General features: G+C 41.5%; 1 protein-coding gene across 1 annotated transcript in view; it reads left to right on the forward strand.

Annotated features, from left to right (window-relative positions):
• Positions 1–15,052, forward strand: part of AOAH (acyloxyacyl hydrolase) — a 136,072-nt gene that overhangs the window by 19,597 nt on the left and 101,423 nt on the right. Inside the window, exons 3-4 of the mRNA XM_081079479.1 lie at positions 4,048–4,114; positions 11,840–11,939. Of these exons, the coding sequence (XP_080935605.1) occupies positions 4,048–4,114; positions 11,840–11,939 (167 nt within the window). The remainder of the gene's footprint in view (positions 1–4,047; positions 4,115–11,839; positions 11,940–15,052) is intronic.

The following is a 15,052-nucleotide window of genomic DNA, read 5'->3' on the forward strand; positions in this document are numbered from 1 at the left end:
TGCTTTTGCCTCTGGCTGTCAGTAAACACCTTGGAAGAATGTCAGAATTGTTAATGGAAAAATGATTACTGGAATCATTCTCACTAGGGGTCAGCAGACTCATAGGCCCTGAGATTCTTGCTGAAACTTCCCTTTCTCGGGTCACCTATACAGAAATCTTATCTCTGGAATACGGTAGTTAAACCCTCACGCAGAGTTAAAATGAGGAAGGCAACTTTCCTCCCATTCTATAGGTTCTGAAAATCCACTTGCTGCCTAGAATATAAAGCCTCAAAAGTAGCTCTGTGGTTAATTCAACTGACTGTGCTTCAAATTTCTCATCAGTAGTTAGTGTATAACAATACCTTACGCACCGGAGGTAGATGAGGCATTAAATAAAATGTCCCAAGTACCTTGAAATTCATACTACAAGTAACATGGCTTTTGGAGTGAAATATTTTAACCTCAGTGATCTCAGGCAAGCCTTAATCTCCCTAAACCTCAATGTTCATTCCTATAGAATGAGGGTAAAAAATAACCCTCACTCAGGAGGCTTTTATGAGAAAGGAAGTGATATTAAACATGAAAGTGACTTACATCCTGGACTGTTCTAGATTTTATTTACATATACACATAAATACACCTAAAGTAGGACGGTTGTGTGATTCTTTTTTTTTTTTTTAACCCTCCTTGACCCTCGGTAATGGCCACACTTTATTTCCATACTGTTCCAAAGTGTTTTCACTCTGTGGAAATTAAGTACTCTTGTACCTCGTCACAGGCAGGATTTAACTGTTACATTTTACATCAGATAGGTTACCGGCAATATGTTCATGCCAATCTTTTCTTCTGTTGTATCAATAAGTGAGGTTCTCATCTGACCGTGGCTGACTGGCGTCTGTCTGGCTTTTTCTGCAGACTTTGCAGATCTTTGCTCTGCATCCTTCTTGTTGATCTAGAATTTAGCTCTCAGAGGGCCATCTCGTGCCCCACGTTCAGCACTGCTCCAGGAGCCTCTCACGCTTAACCATCACCAAGTCCGTTTAAGGTAACTGATGGTGGAGGTGGTCCTGCTCAGAAGATGAGGACAGACTAGTCATTCACTTCAACTTGAGAAAACAACTTTCTATACACACACACACACACACACACACACACACACACACACACACACCCCTCTTATTTTACCAGAAAGAAGATGGATTCTCTCTGCCTTTCAGGCCATACTGCAATTTTATCAAAGAGTACCCCAATGCCAGGTTTTAAATCATTCTGCTCTTGGGTAAGCTATCGTGTTTGCCCAGAAATAAGACCTAGCCAGACCATCAGCTCTAATGTGTCTTTTGGAGCAAAAATTAACATAAGATCTGGTCTTATATTAATATAAGACTGGGTATAATATAACATAATATAATGTAATATAATATAATATAATATAATATAATATAATATAATATAATATAATATAATATAATATAATATAATATATGGTACCGGGTCTTATATTAATTTTTGCTCCAAAAGATGCATTAGAGCTAATGGTCCAGCTACGTCTTATTTTTGGGAAAACATGGTAGTTCTACATTAAGAATACTTGAAACTCTTCCAAAGTGCTTTGAAAGTTCACATAATTTTGAATGTCTGGTGCATCATGCTCCAAAGTTCCAAGACGAGGAGGAGAAGGACACTGAGTCCTATTCCTCCATTTTTCAGATGAGGAAATGGAAAGCCAGCGACCTAAGAGCAGAAGCCAGTGAGCTGATGCTAAAATTCAGGTCTCTGAGTCCTATTACCTCAGAGCTTCTTGACCTTCTCCACTGCAGTGGAGTACCCAGGGAAAAGAGGATATATCATTTTTAAACTGTTATATTGCAATATAATTCACATAGCATGAAATTAACCCATTTAAAGCCTAGAATTCAAGGGCTTTTAGGGTATTTAGAGTTGTCCATCCATCACCACAGTCAAGTTTAGAATATTTCATTCTTCCAAAAAGGAACCCAGCACTCCTTATCTGTCACCCCCCAAACATTCATCCTCCCCGCCCTAAGCAACCACTAATCCACGGTTTCTATGAATTTGCCTGTTCTGGGCATTTCATGTAAATGGAATTACACCATATGTAGTCTCTGGTACTATTTCTTTCACTTAGCATAACGCTTTTAATGTCCATCCTTGTTGTAGCATGTATCAGAACATCACTGCTCTTTTTACTGAATAATATCCCATTGTACAGATAGAGTCCATTTTGTTCATCCATTCATTAGTTAATGGATATTTGAGTTGACTTGTTTCCACTTCTAGGCTATTTTGCATAACGCTGCTATGACCATTCATGTACAAGCTTTTATTTGGATTTTTTTTTTATTCTCTTGAGTATAGACCTAGAAGTGGAATTGCTGGATCATATAGTACCTCTGCGTTTAACCATTTGAGGAACTGTCAGACTGTTTACCAAAATGGCTGCACCATTTTGTACTCCCATCAGCAGTGTAGGAGGATTCTAATTTCTCCACGTCCTCATCAATATCTTTTATGATCTGTCACTTTTGCTACAGCATATCATAGAGAGTGGGAAGTGGTATCTCATGTGGTTCTGATTTGCATTTTCTTAATAGCTAATAATATTAAGCATCCTTTTGTATGCTTATTGGCCATTTGTACATCTTCTTTGGAGAATATCTATTCAGATGCTTTCTTTAAATGTTTGGTACATTTCCCCAGTGAAGACATCTGGTCCTGAGCTTTTCTTTATGGGAGGTTTCTAATTACTAATTCAATCTTTCGTTATATGTCTATTCATATTGTCAATTTATCGAGTCAATTTTGGCAGTTTGTCTTTCTAGGAATTTGTCCATTTCATCTAAATTATCTAATTTGCTGCCATGCAGATATGCAGAGTATTCCCTCAGATTTTTTTGTTTTCTGAATTTCTGTAATGTCAAAAATAATGTGGGGGATATAGTTTTAAGTTCCTACTTCAAAAGCACAATATGTTTGAGGTCTCATACCTTATTGTAAGACTAAGTCCTATGAATATATCCATTTAACTGTAAAAGTAATATTTACATTATTTACCACTGAGTAAAAATGAAGAACCAGACAGAGTTCCCAATATTTAGCATGCTGTTTCACTATCGTAACTTCCAAGCAAGGGCAGCCCAGTGTGAGCGAAACATGACAAGATAAATTCCCCCAGTGGAGGCTTTCCCCTCCCTTCCCAGGACAGCCCCCCTTCCCTAACTTTGCTAAGGTTCCACGTGGAATTACCAGGATTCCACAGTAGGCCCACCAGCTGGAGAGACAAGACCGAGAGTTAACAGATTTCACTGTGCAAACAGATCAATCCACAAAGCATTCCTGTACTCTCACAGTGGGAGAGGGGGTGGGAGGAAGGAGACTGCATTGTTGTTGGGTGTGTGTGTGTGTTGTGTGTGTTTGTGGTGTGTGTATGTGTGGTGTGTGTGTGTTTGTGTTTGTAGTGTTTGTGGTGTGTGTATGTGTGGTATGTGCGTGTTTGTGGTGTGTGTGGTGTGTGTGTGTGTGTGTTCTCTGGTGTAGACGACAGTGAATGCGGGAACACCTATGACAGTCTCCTTTTATTCTGGAATATAAATAGCAAAAACTAAACAGCTAAAGTGAAGTCTTTTTTTGTCCTCCAAATAACACCAGAGAAGAATATTTTTAACAAAGCTGTATATCAGGTTACTTACTTTAAAGTGATTCCTGTTTCTTTCAACTTCAACAAATAACATTACCAACATTCAGATGTTCGCTGCTGTGAAAAATAAAATAGAATCCCAGAATTTAACTGTATTTTTAAACTAAACTCATGATCTTTAGCATGTACAGTAAACAAAGTGAAATTTGCCCAAAACTGAGATAGAAATGACAGTTTAATGGTTACATTAACTGTAACATTTTTCCCAAGCCCTTAAAATTAATGACTTGAATTAATGATAAATTAATCACTCAGCTTTGGTTTCTGGTAAAGATGATCATTATTAACTCATGTGTTAAATTCATCATAATAAAAAATATTCTATTTCCCACCTTTATTTTTCTTAGAAAAACTGTTCTTAAAGAGCACCTGCTACTTAGTGGTTCGCACATTTGGACCAGATATCATAAAACTGTGAGTATCCTGGCACTGCAATCTGATTGGTTTTGGGGACACGGGAAGAAACTCAAGAACTCGGAGGCTGCTGGCTGTTTGCAGCCAATGTACTTATTAAACAAGTGCTCGAGCTGAATTCCAGTTCTTGTTACCGTGTTTCCCCGAAAATAAGACCTACCCCGAAAATAAGTCCCATTTAAGATTTGAGCCAGACGGACGCATTTAGTACTTCATGACGATGTTCCAGAAGAAGATGATATGACTGTATTTGAATAAATGTAGATTGTTGTACATGAAAAAATAAGACATCCCCTGAAAATAAGCCCTAATGGAGCAAAAATTAATATAAGACCTGGTCTTATTTTCGGGGAAACACGGTAATAGCAGAAAGTTCAAACGTGACTCGGATCCTGTACCACTGTGGGAAATTTCTTTCCAAGAGCTTTACAGAAGGAATTCACTGTCGAGTCCCACAAGACGCAAGACGAGGGTTGTGGGGAGCGAGGAGGGCGGCACAGGTTTAAGAAAGACAGTAGCCATGAATAGAGTGCAAGCGGCGCCAAGGGACTCCAGCCTCAAGGACTGGGCCCCAAATAGGGCCTACCATTAGCTTTTATTAGTTAGGTGGGGAAGTAAAGGAGATAAAGCTTGTCAATCTCAAGATCTGTGAATCCTATACATTATAACAGGAAACTGATTCAAGCCAATCACCCTTGCCTGCAGGCAGCAGAACCATACTCTCAGGATGTATGTACTTCCCCAAGGGACAAAACCTATATGCGGATAAATAGATGGAGAGCACATCACTGAATCTCTTCCCCTGCAGGTTGTGGAAAGGAATGCAGCCACAGAGTCAGAGGCTCTCCTTAGTGGGGGGGAGGGGGTGGAGGGGGCTGTGCCCACCTCTGTGAACCCCGTGGATTCTGTTGTTTGTCCCCACTCGACTGTGCCTGGCTTGAGTTGCCCCCCCCCCGCCGCCCCGCGGGGAATCTTACTCACCATTGGCTGACCAGCCATCTTTCTGGGGCCAAACAGGGAGACATAAGGTGCAAGCACAAAGGTGAAGCAAAGTCCCTGAAAGGATCTGTCTCACAGACTCTCCTTTCTTTAGGGGCAGGTACATGGAGACAGACGGGTAGGCTGCTGCGTGGCAACAATTCACCAGTACCAACAAATGACTGGCCCTCTAGGCTGGGCATACACACTTGACCTTTTCTCCTGAGCGCAACACATGCCCCAGCTTTTCCCTTCTCTACCTTCTGGGTCCTCAGGCCATGACCTTCTCAAGTTCTTCTCTTCTCTCACCGTCCTCTCCACTTCCTAGCCCCCACCCTGGTCTCTCAGTATCCCTCACGTGTGCCATTACCACTGTCTGCTTCCTTCCTTTCTTTTCTCTTTTTTCTTTTTTGAATTTAGGGGCATGGGATCAGGTAAATCATATTCCTGTTCATGGAACTTTCTCATCAAAGGTCTGTTCATGGCTTTCTTATATTTATTATTTAGTTTGTTACTTAGTTACTTTGAGTAATGTGATCAGCTTCCCAACTCACCATCCAAAACAAAGTCTAAGACCTTGACAATAATTTATTCTAACCAGACGGTCCCTCTCGATCTCATGTTTTTTCCACCCAAGCAATGAATCCTATGTTCACCTTTCTCTTGCTTTCCTTTTTCTACAGTTTTATTATATATTTATTATAGCAATGTAATGATATAAAAAAATATTTGAGAGTATAAGATACAATTACATAAAAGAATTATAATTAACAATGCATTTATTATATATATTCCTTTAAAACATCTTTTTTTTTATTTTAATGACTTCCTTATGGAAAGAGTATCACATTGTATATCTTGGGACCTCCCACTTAAATGTTATGTCTAAGATTCACCCAGAAAGTGGTGTCATTGCTGTAGCTCATTTGCCCTGACCATGTAGAATGTTCCATTGTGTTTCTACAGGAGTCTCATCCCTTGCTCTCCCATGATGAGTGTTTAGGTTGTTTCCTGGTTTGCTCTCTTGTGATTGGGGGTATTATGAACATTCTTACGTGGCCCCTTTTTGCTCTGCCATTAGCCGCAGGGCAGAGGGGCTCAGAGGACAGCATCACTTCCACCCCCACAACAGGGGAACCTAGAGTTGCAGAATTTTAAAGACAAAAGAAATGTAAAGTCACATAGCAGAGCACTTGCCACAGCTATTTGTAAGCAGCACTCCGCCATGCTGTGCATTTGCCTCTGTTAATACTGACCTCGCTCTGCTGTGGGCACTGATTGCTCACGGGCTCTGCATTGTGGGAGTGTGGCAGGCAGAAGCCCTGTCTTCTTAGCTCATCCCTCTATTACTGCCACTGCCTCCTAACGGGACTCCTGGCCTGCGGGCTTGCCCACTGCCCTGGAGGTCCACCGACACGTTATAGTTGGCCAAATATCTTTGTAACGCAAAACTAATCTGGCGCTCTCTAACATAAAATCCTCCACACCCTTTTGAGGATTCCTTAGCCCCATACACAAGGCTACGTGTAAACTGTCCCTGAAGACATTTCTGGACTCACCCCTGGCTGCTCCACAGAACATCACAATTCCAGCCGCCTGTAATTCCCCCCCACACACCAGGAGGTTTCTGCCTCGGGACCTTTGCATGAGATGCTCACTCTGCTTGGCACATCCAAACAAATTGTCTACCCCAGATAAATCCTACTTTTTTGGACCTCAGCTCCAGGGTCATTTGCTCTGGAGGCTTTCCTGACCCTCCCAAGCTAAAACAGACACTCCTACCACCACCACTACCAACACACACACACACACACACACACGCACACACGCACACGCACACGCAGACACATTCCTAGTACCCTGTGCAAACCCCCAGCACAAACTTAACACATGTATTTGTAATTTAATTCTCCATTTGCTTCTCTGAGTTGCTAACTAGATTAAAAGTCCTTTGAGGGCTAGGACTACATTTTATTCACCTTTGTATATCGAGGTACTTAGCAAAATATGGAAGGGAGGAAGGAAAAAAGGTATGGGAGGGAGGAGACCTTCAATAAATGTTTGTGGAATTAATTCTTTAACAAAACAAAATTTTCACTATAGATGAGCTATGAGTAGACTGCAAATAAAATTACTTGAATGCATTAAAACAGAAAAAAAAAAATTCTAGGAATCTGTTTATATACCTACTATGAGTCAGATGCTCTGGGGGAAATGTCAGGTTGGCCAAAGAGAGTTTTCTGGGCCTAGAGAGGTAAGTGGAAAACAGTCACAGAAGCCAAAGAGGCCAGTGCACCCAGATATCCAAGAGGGGTGTCAGAGATTGGCTACCAAGCACGCTGGGAGTAAAAGGGAGATAGCCTGGGTTCATTTGGAAACCCAGTGCTCTTCTGTAGCTGGCAGGAACGTGGTGAGTGCTGGAGTAGGTTAAGCAAAAGGACTAGAGAGAGGACAGACAGACACTGCACTAGGTGCCGCAGACGGGAAATGTATGAGGCAGTCCCCACTTCACATAAGGACAAGGGGACAAAGGGCATTAAGAAAGAATGGGTCCAGGCTGCCACCAAAAGAGGGCCACTCCATTAGTGGGGGGATTGTATTTTCTTTGAAACCATTCAAAGTCATGACATGGTTCATTCTCAGTAGTATGGGGTGGATACTTTGAAGAAGACAGATGTAATAAATGATACCCCTTCGTGGTTCTGTCACTATTTTCCAGTACCCATATTAGTTGTTGGCTAATAGAAATTTCTCCTCTTATCATGTGATGCTCTTATAGCTTGTTTTAATGAATCAGATGCAGTTCTGGGGTGATATAGGCCCTCAAAGTTACAACCTCATGATTTAATTTTACCTGAATTTCAGGCTTCTCATATGAAATGTGTTTCCTAACCCAGAGGGCATCATCCCTTCTCCTTATTTCACACCGGTCAATTCTCAATGATTCGTGGACTAATTATTCAGCAATGACATTTCTTACTCACAGACAAGCCACAGGATGTCGTTAGGAAGTGGGACACCTGAGCACTCAGGTGTATCCCCCCAAGAACCTCGGTCATGCCAGGAGGGGTGACTTCCAAGAGCAGCTAATCCTAGCCAGTGACCACCTGCCAGGTCCTCTAACGCCTGACCTTGACATCCATTGTGACATGGATTGCCATAGCACACCTGATTCTGGTCTTCTGTCCATCTTACTTCACTTCCTGGTACCTATTTCTGCTTCCCTCTACATCATAAGTTTTTGTATTCCAAACCTAGGGGTCTTCAGAGATCAGGAGAGACCTAAACTACTAACATTTTTATAAGAAAAATACAAAAGAGGGTTTCTAACGATTACGATGCACCTTAAATACAATTAAGAGTTTTTTTTCAGACACCAAAAAAATACTGAGCAATATAACTGTGCCATTCACAAGATAATTACAAGATTTATAGAAATCTTTTAAATTCATAGCATACTATAAGGAGTAGGGTCCAGAAATGGAATGAAAATAGCAGTTGTAAGAGGAAGAAGTGTTTAACTACTCTGAGTGTATTGCTGTGACTATATATATAATATATAAAACCTCCTTTGAAAGTGATGTCAAAGGTCTAAATTTCATAGCTTTCATGTGTGAAAGGACCTGTCCTAGCTCCCTGCCATCATCGGCTGTTACTCTGCCCATCTGCTAACTTAACCCTGACCTTGTCCCTTTTTTTGTTTTATGATGATGACCATCATCATCGACTTCATTCTACCATGATCCTAATTAAACCTGTGAATTAGCTCTGCCAAATGTGTTGAAGTCTGCCCCTCCCCATATGCCTTACTCCTGCACACCTCTGTCCCTGTAAAGGTAGTGAAAGGAAGTACAGTAAGTTAAAATATGACCATTTGGGTCTTATTTGCCACTCTGGGTAAAAGAAAACAAAGCTGGGTGGAAATGGTTATTATGAATTTGGATATTTCCTAAGGATTTCACAAAGAGTGTGTTGGCTAGGTCTTCTGTCCTGAGGTTGGTGGAAAACACACGTGATATTTGTCACTTCTTTGCATCTTATAATTCCAATGGTCTCACACTTGCCTGGACTTATGAAGCTCAGCATTTTCTATTCTTGTCCAAAGGAGTACCTCTCACTTTCACTCTTTTGATGACGCAGGACCCTGGGAGGGACACCATGTACCCAGTTCCCTTCTCCTATTCTTCAGTTCAGAGAAAGCCAGCCTCACTCTAGGACCCAGGGATCCCCATTTCCACTCCCATATTCAAATGCACGTACTTGAAAGTGTGCTCTCTTTGTGTGAGAAAGAGAATAGGTCTTGGATACCATATAATGAATTGACTCTGGTGGTCCTGGATTGCCACAGATGGTTTGTTAACCATAGAGGGAGAAAATTAAGAAAGATAAAGCCGAGCCCTATTGAACACACTCCTGAGTCCACTAAATACCAGAACCCCATAAAGATAGCAGTCATCGGTTAAATAAATGGACCGCTAAATTGAGAGCAGATGTGTCAAAACAGCCACGTTCTCCTGATTTAGTGACCCTTGGTAGACAGTTTGGTAATGGACACTCTATCTGTCACAAACAGCTTGTCCCACAGCTTAGAAGATGTGGCCTCTTTTTATGCTTTCGGTTACTTCCTCTCTGCTTCCCATGAAAGACCCAGGGGCCACGCAGATGGCTCTGGTGATGAACTCTCTTTTTCCCTCTTAACTCAGATGTTCACAAAAGGTTGGGAAGCCATCTTTCCAGTCACATTGTTAGTCTCATTCAACTGGAATGAAATTAGGGAGCCTGTGGTCCCAGCTTATGTTTTCACACATTAGTGACCATCCAAATGCTTGAAAGTCTCTGAAGTGGCACTTCTTTTTCTGATGGGCTTTGATACGATACGTGTTCATTAATATGGGGCCGTTCTTTCTACAGAAAGTTTTATGATATAAACTCTCAGATTCCTTCCCAGAATTTTTGATTGGTAGTCCACACATAAGATTATTAGAGGCTTTAAATGCTATTCTCATGTTCAGGAACCATTAAAACTGCTGCTTACACACTAAGTGAAAGCTGGGTGCTGTTTTGTTTTGTTTTGTTTCGTTTGCATCTTGTTTTTGTTTTACCTTTCTAGATCTCACTTCTTATTCTACATATCCAAGTGTCAAACTCCCTTGGAGGAGAGTCTGTGGAATGGTGAGCGGGGAAATAAGGCAGAAATGGGAGTGCAGTCAGCATGCATATCCAGTGAGTTACATCCCGGCCCTACTCACAGGGGCCAAGCACTCCCCAACTAATCAGTAGTTCTCAAGGGCCGGCCCATATATGGGCTGTGACTGCCTTCATGCAAAAAAAAAAGGAAACAACATGAACTTTCAGAAGAAGGAAGAACAGGAGGAGGGTCAGGGAGAGAAGAAAGATGGTAGTAATTGCAGTAGTGACAGAGGTGGTCATTGTTATAGATGGGCGGAGCGGATCTGTTATAGGGGAACCTAGAGCCTATCACGGAACTCAAGGGCAAAATACATATATCTTGGTCTTAAACAGAGGAAACAGGACTGGGAAGCCACCAGGAGTACGAGGACATTCTCCCCAGGCTTCCTCACTGCACATGCTGGGTTCTGCCTCTGAACCCCATCCTATGGGCTAGCTTTCCAAATGTTCAGTCCACATGGCAGGAAATGACACTACAAAAATTTTATTAAAAGTCTCAAATCACTATAGCCCCTATTATTCTGAGAACCGCCCAGAATGAAGTCAATCTTTTTAACACCAGTTCCAAATTTCCATAAAAGAATCTGATTGGTCCTACAAGAAGAGTAGTCCACTGAGGTCCAATCAACAGACCAGGCGGTATGGAGTTTAAACACAGTTGCCAGGGATCTGTCCCTTTGGGTGAAGGGGGACAGTTAACTGATCATGTCAGCTGGGAAGTAATGCCCAAAAGTATCTTCTAGAATCTATAACTGCTTCCAAGATTAGTCTTTGGATATTTCCAACCTAAGTTTCTGGGATTTTTTTTGTTTTTGTTGTTTTGGTGTGGTTTGGTTGGGGTTTGAATGAATAATTTACGTGACAAATTTATTAAAGTCCATAATTTACTATTCCTTTATTTGAAGCAGCATATTATATTCTTTCTTGATAAGAAGAGTTTTAGAGTTGTGAGGTAAAAACTGGATATAAGAAGTTTGTTTCAGCCCCTTCAAATCTAGACATAAACCAAAATGTTTAAAGAACACAATTCTTTTACCATCCCCAGGGGAAAAGTTAATTCTATTCTATTTTCTTCCATAAGGTAAAGAAATATTTACTTTAAAGGGAAAGAGCTATGTGGATTATGCCTAAGAAAATAATTTTAGGAGTTTAAGGCTCTAGCATAAGTGATTTTTTGCTATAAGGCCCAGTAAACTTTAAGTTCTTGTTTCTATCAAGTTACATCCCTGTCCATTTTTCCTTTAGCAATACTTTTTCTTTGTTGCTTCTCCTGAAAAGAATCACATGTTCCTGTGAGAAGCTGAAACATAGCTCAGTGGTATTGTTGCGGGGGGAGGCTCCCCGCCCCCAGGACCTTATTCAAAAATATAGGTGAGAGCTACATGGCAGGAAATCGTTATGACCCAGCAGCTACAAGGGACTGGACTAGAAGGCCATGCTGCAGTGAGTGGAGGGTATTAGAATCCATTCTGGGGATTTACCTTTCTTTGAAATAGCTTCTGTTTTCTGATGCCTGAGAGATCTTAATAGCCTTTGTTTTGCCCCATTTCCCTCCAGGCTTAGTGCTGATATGAACGCTGATGTGGTGTGTCATGCCCTGGAGTTCTGTGCACAGGTCCCTGGCCAACCTTTGTGCCATCTCTACCCCCTTCCCAAGGTGAGTAGGTTTTCACTCTGAAGGTCAGATTATAGTGACACAGAAACCCTTTGGAAGTGTTGTAAAGGGACGCTCAGCTACACTCAGCGATTTGGGGACAGGAAGAGGCGAGATGACATATCCAATTACATCCTGTGAAATAATATTCCCAAGTTTTAACCTAGATCCCTTCTCTCCATGCTGCCAAAGAATGTCTTTCCTGTTTAACTATTATTCTGGGCTGGCAGTTGGTAGGAAATCTGACCAGTCAAGGGGAGAAGAGGTTTAAATCCCTCTCTACCAATTAAAACCAAACAAGGGACTTCTAAAAGGTGACCAACTCATCCCAGTTTGCCCAGGCCTTCCCTGGTAAAAGTACTGAATGTCCCACATCGTGGGAAAAGCTGGGTAGTTGGTCACCCTGTCTGACCTTTATGTTCTCACCCATAAAATGGGTATAATAAAATGCCTAAAATACCTCCTCGTGCATTAACTGTGGGAAGCAGGTGAACTAAGACATTTAAAATGCTTAGCACAATACCTGCTACATAAAAAAAGTGTTAATAAAAATGGTGGCTAAAATAATTTTTATCAATAGCATTATTATTCCGAGATAGCTGTTCAGAATACCCTATGGGCCTTATATCACGGACAATTTTTCACCTGAATGCAGGGAACGTCAAGGCTGCAAATGTTGACACAACTCCCTCTTCACGTTCTGAATATTATACTCTGAATGAAAGTACAGTATTAAATCCAGTTAGACCTCACAATATGGAGATTCAGAAGCTTCTTATAAAAATAAAATAAAATTCTATGCCTCCTTTCCCAGAATTGTAGTTTTTCTGTATATAACACAACAGGTTTCTGTTCTATTTGTAATTTCCTTTTTATTCTCATTGAAATGAAGTTTGTTTAATGCTTTGTGGCCTAACCAACGAACATGGTTTTGCCAAATGACAAGATTAAGTGGCATAAGCCTGTCTCCTTGACCAGGAAGAAATAGATGCAGATATCAAAAGTGCTGAGCTTTTCATGCTTCCCCAGTCACTGACTAAGAGGCAACTACATTTCCCCTAATTCCACGTGAGAAACTGTGGGCTCCACTGGTTTCTACCAGAGTTAGTCTATTTTAACTAAAAAAAAAGACTTTTCATGTGTTCAGGATCGTATCATAATATTTGCTGTTTGATAAAAGTACGAAGGAAACGTGTATGTACAAAGGCAAGTGGTATCGGTTTCTGTGATTGCCTTGAATATACATCACACACACAGCTATCCATAGTCACAAAATGTTCAACTTTAACAACAATTATTCTTATACTCTATGGAGTTAACACTCAAAATATCATTTTCATGGCATCCAAGTTATATCTACAAAGCAGATGTGAATTAGAAGGCAGAATTACTTACCTACAAAAGGTACGTAAAGACAGAGATGGCAATAATTTGCAGCCTGCAAATGATCCTAGTCACTATGCACCCTCGATGCAGCCACTGTTCTGAAATCTATCACCATAAATATCCGTGCATGTATGCAAACTTCTATTCTTGAACTTGGCATAAATGGAATGATACAGTTCGTTCTCCTTTGCGTCTGGCTTCTCTTGTCTGTGAAATTCATCCACGTTTTGCGTGTAACAGTGTCACTGCAGGAACACATCATCTTCTGATGTAACTCCTGCTTTAGATTCCCAGTTAGTCCAACCCAGTCTCCTCTTGCCCTCTTTCCAGTAAATTGTCCACACGGGTGCCAGAAATACCTTTCTATAAGAGAACTATGACCTTGTCGCTCCATCCCATTGCCATTTTCTGGAAAGCAATTTCTCCCACGTTCTTCAACATGGTGGACTCCTCCTCATCTTTCAGATCTCAGCTTGCATGTCCCTTCTATGGGGATGCCATCCCTGACTCCTTTATATAGCCTCCTTGTCAAAGTTCCTGTGGGTTCCTTCGCTGAACTCGCCTTGTGTTAAATGATATGCCTGTGTGATTGCCTGTCTGTCTGTCTGTCTCCCCATTAGGCTATAACCTCCAAGAGGACAGACGCTGTCTTGTTCACCACTGTATACCCAATCCCTACGTGGTGCCATATATGTAACAAAGAGATACTTGTTTGATAAGTAAATGAAGTGCCACCAGCTTCTCATCACTGATGGGAATTCTTATATTCCTTGCTTCGTGGCCACACTAGTTTTCCTAATGTATACCTCTGATCATCTGCTCTCTCTCAGCTCTGTACTCCACATTGCCTCCACAATGAAGTTATGTGTTTTAGGATTTTCAAAAAGCCTTCCTGGACTGCCACTGCTGTCCTTGTGCGTCCTGTGCTACAGACACAAAGGAGTGACTGACTCTCCCGCGAGCCCACCTCAAGCTTCCCACCTCTGCATTTTGTTCTTAATCATTCCTTCCACCCAGAATGTCCTGTCAACGCCAGGCTCATCCTTCAATCTCATCTCACTGTCCCCTTCCCTGTAAAATAATCCCTCTCTCCTCAAAATGTCAACGCCCTCTCAGCCATCATCACAAAACGCCTTTTTGTGCAATGCAATGTGCCAGCACTGTTCTGAATGCTTTGTATGCATTACTCTTAGAAGTTGATATCATTGTTGTCCACAGGTGACAGATGAGGAAAGCAAGCATAGGAATACTGAAATATTAAGTTTACATACATTTCCTTGTTAGGGTGTAAATATGTGGGTGGCACGTCTGCACCTTGCCCATCTTTGTTGCCTCCATCTTCCCAGGCACATAGTTGGTATATGGATAATATACTGGGCACAGCACTTTCCAAGTGTGTTCTCATTTAACGGTGCTCGTGGTGGTGTATTTATTGTGCAGATGAGGAAACTGAGACTCAGAGAAATTAAGGGGTTCGCCCCGGTGCACAGTTAGTAAGTGGCAACAAGAGGATTCAGTCCCCGGTTTGCTTGTGTTTAAAGCCCAAGTGCCGACCACTCTGCTCTACACTTCAGAGTACTCCTGGGTGTGTTTACTTTGAATCAAACCATTGCTTCTGGGGCAGCTAACTCCTTCCTGGCAAGACTCTGCACCTTTTATGTCCTGCCTTTCATGCATTTCAGATTCTGGTAAAATACCAATGGTGGGAATCGAGCCATGACCCCGTGAAA

The sequence above is a fragment of the Rhinolophus hipposideros genome (assembly GCF_964194185.1).
Source record: "Rhinolophus hipposideros genome assembly, chromosome: 18".
In the NCBI taxonomy this organism is placed as follows: Eukaryota; Metazoa; Chordata; class Mammalia; order Chiroptera; family Rhinolophidae; genus Rhinolophus; species Rhinolophus hipposideros.